The sequence below is a fragment of the Lygodium microphyllum genome, chromosome 11 (genome assembly GCF_053477565.2).
Source record: "Lygodium microphyllum isolate KBCC chromosome 11, Lygodium_microphyllum_v1.1.10, whole genome shotgun sequence".
In the NCBI taxonomy this organism is placed as follows: Eukaryota; Viridiplantae; Streptophyta; class Polypodiopsida; order Schizaeales; family Lygodiaceae; genus Lygodium; species Lygodium microphyllum.
The window spans coordinates 46,319,395-46,326,236 of NC_141145.1; the positions used below are offsets into that span (position 1 = coordinate 46,319,395).

The 6,842-nt window shown below is 42.6% G+C and overlaps 1 protein-coding gene across 1 annotated transcript; it reads right to left on the reverse strand.

The window, feature by feature from the left end:
• Positions 1-447: 447 nt before the first annotated feature.
• LOC148028779 (uncharacterized) lies at positions 448-4,702 on the reverse strand. The gene is made up of 2 exons (XM_087687569.1): positions 4,004-4,702; positions 448-1,969 (listed from the first exon to the last, which is right to left on the reverse strand). The coding sequence occupies exons 1-2, from the start codon at positions 4,388-4,390 to the stop codon at positions 731-733; spliced, it is 1,626 nt and encodes a 541-aa protein (XP_087543695.1). The 5' UTR covers positions 4,391-4,702; the 3' UTR covers positions 448-730.
• Between the last annotated feature and the right edge of the window lie 2,140 nt (positions 4,703-6,842).

Genomic DNA, 6,842 nt, shown 5'->3' on the forward strand with positions numbered 1-6,842 from the left:
TCTTATCATGACAAATGTCTTTCCAAGCGACTCCTTTGTCACACATGGCTCTCCATTCTTGGGCCTCTACACACCAAAACCATTGCAATGGAATATCATAGGCATAGAGAGAGAACCAGATGCCTAGGGAGAGCAATGAATCACCCTTTGAGGGGCTACTAGACTTCCATTCTGCGTCACTAAGAACTCTTTGCCCCTAAGTATCCAATCCTTGCACGATATCTGGACTCAAGATTTTGGATAACTAGATGCAAACTTAAAACTTGATACTTTCCAATTTCAAGGGACCTTTCAAGGATGAAATACATTGGTATAAGTTCAATATTGATGGTAATTATAAAGTATTACATGAAGGAACATTTGCTTCAACCGACCAACAAAAACTTCACCAATACTCAAAACCAAATCCTCTATTGCTGTTGTGTTGCTAAAATCAAGGAAATACACTTGGGTCTCTAATTTTAAACAAACAATTCACGTTTATGATGCAAACATCATACTCAAAACTAATCGAGTAGGCAAATTTGGGATTAAAAATCATGATTTACCAATAACATTATGAGTTGAGGCAAGGAAGCCATTATCAATTGGATGGACAATACTTTGTTATGTTAGATAGTGTGGCGTTACTAAAAAGGGCACCACCTATAAGTATCTAATTGTGCATGGTTGTACCTCATTTTCTTTTAAACGAAAGTTTAAGAGCATCATACGTAGGTTAGTCCTACGTCTAATGAGGTATTTCGCATGACCAACTTGCTTCTATAGTGAAGTCCGATAGGAGTTCACTTTGGTGATCCGGTACGCCGTGCATTCCGTATGATCTAGTTTGTTCCAACTCTAGTGCAGAGATTCCTTCTACGTGACTGAGCATTTCCCCACGGCTCTCGTGAAAACTTGCAGGAGAATCTATGTTATCAAGCTTCTCGTAGGTGGATGGGGAGGAACCTTTCACATATGCAGGCATTAGAATAGCATCAGCTTGAGGATTTAGTGGAGGATCTACTCGATCCATTGCAACTTGATCAGAATACAAGGGAGGCCTATAATCAGGCTGTTCTATTTGAATCTGTGCATGCCTGAGAAGCCCAGACGCTAAAAGATTAAGTTGCTCCAGCTCGAGTGCACCTTCCTTTCCATCCTCTAATTCTTCTTCAGCTTCAAAAGAGGCTTCTTCTGCAGCTGCAAGCACTTGACAGTAACCAGCTCCAATTTCATCGATGATGGTCTCGAGCTGGAGAGGGGACATGTCAATCTCAGCATTTAGGTACTGGAGCAGCTGCACCCGACCGGAGTACTGTAGCTGGGGTTCAGGGAGTGGCAGAGAGTCCTCCTCCAGTTTGATCGGATCACGAGGTGGGCCTAAGGCCTTCCTCTTTCTGCCAGCATTGGAGACACTAACCCCTTGTAGGAGTCTCCTGTCTCGGGTCATCAGGAGCTGATGATCCGGGCTAGCATACGACTCGCTTTGATAATTCATGGTGGAGTGGAGGACTCGAGCGAGGAAGGAAACCATCTGCTGCTGGGTGGTTTCGGTGGCCAGGAGGCGCTGGTCCAAGGAGAGCAAGTCCTGTTTGGAGTCTTGGTTTTGGTTGTGGAGCTTTACCACTTCGAGCATGATGGTGGTTCTGTCCTTGGCGAGGCGCGCGAGCTCCGCCTCCAAGTCTAGGTGGGACTTGGCATGATGATGATACTGATCCTTGGCTAATTGGAGGGGAGGAAAGCCGTTCGGTGGAGGTGGAGGAAGGGTATAATTAGCTGACGCTGCTGCTGGCGATGGTGTCGATATTCCTCCCATATGATGATTATTGTGGTTTGCTGCTGCTGCTGATGATGAAGAAGGATTATTGCTGTTGTGCTGGTTGTGGTGGGATTTGCGGCGGGTGATGAGGGCGAGGAGGGGCTTCTGTCCCCGCAGGAACTTCTCGCTCGCAAACTCCCAGCGATCCGGATCGACTTTCCTGAATCCCTGCCAAGCAATATATATACATATGCGTGTACATGCGTTAGTAACCAGAACCAATGGGTATATCACAAGATGCTTTTAACACTTTCCCATGTCGGGAAGGGGGGGTTTTCCTTGGTCTTTCCTTCCCTACAGTATTCATCATCTTTCATCGTGACCTACGAGTCAAGGGGGGCTTTGCATACCTAGCTAGGTGGAGTCGAGGTTGTAGCATACGTAGCTAGGCGTCATCAATGGCCAATGACAGTGGCATGACACCCTACTCGAATCACATCTAATTAGGTATACTCGAGAGTCCCTCCCTCATAAAAGCTCATGTTGTTATCGTAATTCACAATGTGAGAATTATTGCAGGAGTTTGTCTAAACCTACCTACCTACCTCTCTCTCTCTCTCTCTTCTCTCTTTCTCTCTACACATTCATTCACTCACTCACTCACTCACTCACTCACACACGCACACGCACACTCTCTCAAAGTATTAAAAAGACTTATTTCTTGTTAAACAATTAAGTAGTAGAAAATATGAAAAACATAAATTATCCATGCTTCAAGAAACATAAATGGAGACTTCCATAGCCTCCACTACTAATAGTGCTATTGGAAGGGTCTACTCATCGTTCCTTGAAAGCGATAAAGACAAAGAGAAGGAAAATCATTATCCATCCAATCTATTAATAGTCCAAATGATGATATACAGAGTGTGAGTGTATGCAGGTGTGTGTACATGCATTCCTATATGTGTGAGAGAGTGTAAGGAGGAAGAAGAAGAACATGAAGAAGAATAGATCATTGTGGTGTGCACACACATACACACATGATTTATGACTTGCTCCAGTTGCATATCTTGACACCCTAGCTTGAAAGACAATGCAACCAAATTCTTCTTTTTTGCTTTAGGAAAATTCAAGCCTTGACAAGACAATGCATAGTCTCATGATTGGAGATTGGAGTTCTTTGGCAAATGAAAGATGTGCCCATGGAACTAAGTAGCAAGAATCTATCTCTGTTGTTTATAAAAGTATCTAGGATGTAAAACGTGCATTCCTTTTGAGTTTCCTATATTTCTAGCTAAGCATAACGTGTGTAATGAATCGAAAAAATTTGACTTTCTTTGAGAGTTTATGAATAGAATTATCAAAGCCAAGCCCATAGAACCAACTAAAATTATTAGCTTGCTTTGATAACATCAAATTGCAATTTTCATGAAGACAAAGAAATGAATGAAATTGTGAAAATTTGTCCCACAATTGAGCATATTATGTGATATGCACCCAGATACATATAGCATGTTTGTACATATGCAAATAAGTATACACATCTCCATACGTGCATACACACACAAGCACGCACGGCCACACACAAAGAGATGGACAAACCCATGATATTTGACAAATGAAAAGTAATGTTTACACAGGTCTAAGAATATAGACACTTTGGCAACGAAGCTAGGGCACCACCAATGAAGAAAAGAAACATAATAGAATAGTGTTAAGAAATTAGAATCAAGAGAATACAATACATTGAAATTACATAGGTAGAGGGTTTTTCCACAGTGCGGTTGGGAGGTCGAAAGTGCAAATGTGGGAGGTCGAACGTGCAATTTTGTCAGAGACTCTCCCCTTCCAAGTTCCCATGGTAAGTTTGGGAATGAATCTCACAAAGATTATGGACTTTGTTCCTGTTGGGAACCTTCTTTCACCTTCATCACCTAAAGGCTACAATAGGAAGTCATGGGCCCTTTTTGGCGTCCCCCAGCCCACTGCCAGTGCGCACAAATCCCCAAGCGCACCGCACCGGTCGCCCCAAATTACCAATTTTAAACGCGATGAGGTGTTTCCAAACTTGGCTGTGTGTGTTGAAAACCTTAAATCCGGTGTCATGTCCCTTCTCATCTCGCTGCGCGAAACCACTCTTATATGAGAGAGGGATGGGATAGTTCAGTTTTCATGATTTTGAAAAAAACAGAGAGAGAGAGAGAGAGAGTGTGTGTGTGTGTGTGTGTGTGTGTGTGAGGGAGAGAGAGAGAGGGGCCTCACGTAAGTGTTGAGCTGGCGCACAAAGCTTGAGAAGTTGTTGTGCTTGAAGAAGGATGGAAGGAGCAGGGCAGAGAACTCGTACACATCCCACACGATGAACCCATTCCCTGCACCGTTCCACGACACCACACGGTCTGTGAGGGGGTCGTCCACCATCTCATACGTCTTGCTCAGGAAGGGCGCCGGCGGGGGGGCGCCCGACATCATCTGACTGTGAGGAGCGACAGCTGCCATGGGAGCTGGATCACAAGAAGAAGAAGAAGAAGAAGAAGAAGAAGAAACTGCAGCGACAGAGTGATTCGAGCAGAGGAAAGATGCAGCATCGTCGCATTGCTTGTGATAATAATGATGGAGGTCTTTGATGTGAGGAGTATTAGTGGCCGCCATGGGAGCAGGTCGGCTAGTTCCAGCCTGGAGGGAGATCGAGCATGGGGCTGAGAAGCAGGCACAGAGTGAAGGATGGGAGATGATTGTGATGATGATAAGGAAGAAGAAAAAGAAGAAGAAGGACGAAGGAGGGGGAGAGCTATTGCCATGGCGGTGGAAGGGGGGAGGAGGTGAAAAACAGTGGTGGTGGATTGGACAGAGGAGTGAGAAGCCAAGTGCAGTAAAGTGGGTACAAGGCCTTTTCAGCGCGCGAGCACTCTCTCTCTCTCTTTTCTCACAGTCACACACACATGATTGATTCTCTCTCTCTCTCTCTCTCTCTCTCTCTCTCTCTCTCTCTCTCTCGTGGTTGTCCTCTTATTGCTAGGACCAGGTACCGATGCCTCATGAAAGCTACCTTCCCCCCAATCCTGTACTGCCTGCCCGACGCCCGCGTCCCTTGTTGCCATACCCTATCAAGACATTTTCAAGGATGTGGTACATGGACAATGAGCACCATCAGTGCTTCTTTACATCCAATCTTAAGTTGTAAGACGTGACTGTGACCTCCATGATTCGGATTTTGTGCCCCTCCCCTCCCCTCCATTCAGCCCACCCTTGGTAGCCTTTTTTGCAAGAGCCACAATCTAAGCGAGAAGGCCAGCAAGAAGGTCACACCTTGAGGCTTGCTCCGACGCGGACGTCAATATAATTGGGTTGTAGACTCAGCAGGGAGCAACAACCTGCAAACTTTCCTCCTTTGCCTTTGCACGATGAAAAGACAACCACTTTAGTTAAAACTTAAGATCCACCTAGTAAAAAAAGAGAAATGCACCTTAGAAAATCGGTCTCTAAAATCACATTCAGGCCATTTTTATTTTGAAAATTTGGCATACTTGGCTTACGGAAGCAATCAATCCATGACCCTTATACTAGTATCACATATGAAAGCATCGACGAAGCTACTAATGATATGCTTACCATTCGACCAAAAAGCTCATCCATCCAACAAAGCTAGAGGTGTATAATCTATCGGTCCCAATTATGCTAGTACAAACAAAGATGTTCGTCTATGAGATCCTATCTAACAACGTAACTTCTCTTCTTCAATAATCGGTCGTTCAAAATGCAAGCATGGGAAATAAATGAATGATGAAATCACACAACTACAACATGACCATCAAATATAAGGTGACTTCTAGTGCCAATTTGAGTGAATTAAATAGGAGCAAGTATTATAAGATGTTTGGATCACTATAGTCCAAGGTTCTCAAGTTGGTCATGAATGACATTAATTTGCCATATCTAATGTGGGAATACTCAGGTGCATGAAAGTTTACATCCTTGAGACCCCAACATAAGTATAAGAAGCATAAGATGACAATTTTTGTCCTTGTTAAAGTTGATATACATCTTCTAGAGCATTTTAGGACATAATATTAGGAACTCCAAACGAGTTGATAATTGGAAATACGGACAAAAACCCCTAAGGTGTGTATTCTCTTTAGAATATGCCGTTCACATGGGTGGGACTGGTGGGGCTTTGAAGTCTAAAGGTACAACTAAAATTTCCTTGAAAAAGGGTTTTCACACACATCTCTTGTTACTTAGACATTATCTTCTCTTGAAGTTTACATTTATCACCAATGGATACTATCTTATAGCGTTTATTAATAAAGCTATATACCACCTTACAATAACCTAGTAAGAAATATGTTCATGTAGGAGATTTTGTCTCACAAATGTTGTCTTCTTCAAATTAACTTTGGTCATTCAAGGTGTCACGGGAAATAAATGAATGATGGATATCATGTGATAGAGACATGACGATAATTATAATGTGCATTGTACTACCTATAAAAATGTTTCACTAATTCAATGAGAGCAAGTATCATATCATGTTTGGACATGAAACCTAATAATCTTGGGTTCTTGAGTGCTCCTAAACTTGAATTACATTGATTTGAATTTTGCCATCACTAATGACGTAGAAATGCTTTGTTGCATGAAAGTGTACATCCTTTAGAACCACACCCAAACCCATTGTTGCACTTATTAAACCTCACATACAAATTATAGAGCATTCTAGGACACACAATCTTATGGACTCCAAATGAGTTGGTGATTGGAAATACAATTTGAAAGCCCTAGGTTGTATGTGCACTCTGGAACAGATTACTGATATAGATGGAGTTAGTTGTCTCTAGAGGTGGTACTAGCCTATGAAGTTGAATATACAACCCAATTTTCCTTAAACAAGGGTGTTCGTGCACATTTCTTCCTATTTAACCATGATCTCCCAAAGTTTATCTTTATTGCCAATCAATACTAGCTCATAAAGTCTAGCAATAAAGTGGAAGGGGACATAGTCTAAAACAAGTTCAAGTAGCCCATGACTTCTTATAAGGTAGGAAGATACTTTAATGTTGGCATTCGAAAGGCAACGATTCTCGCACATCATGTTTTCACCATT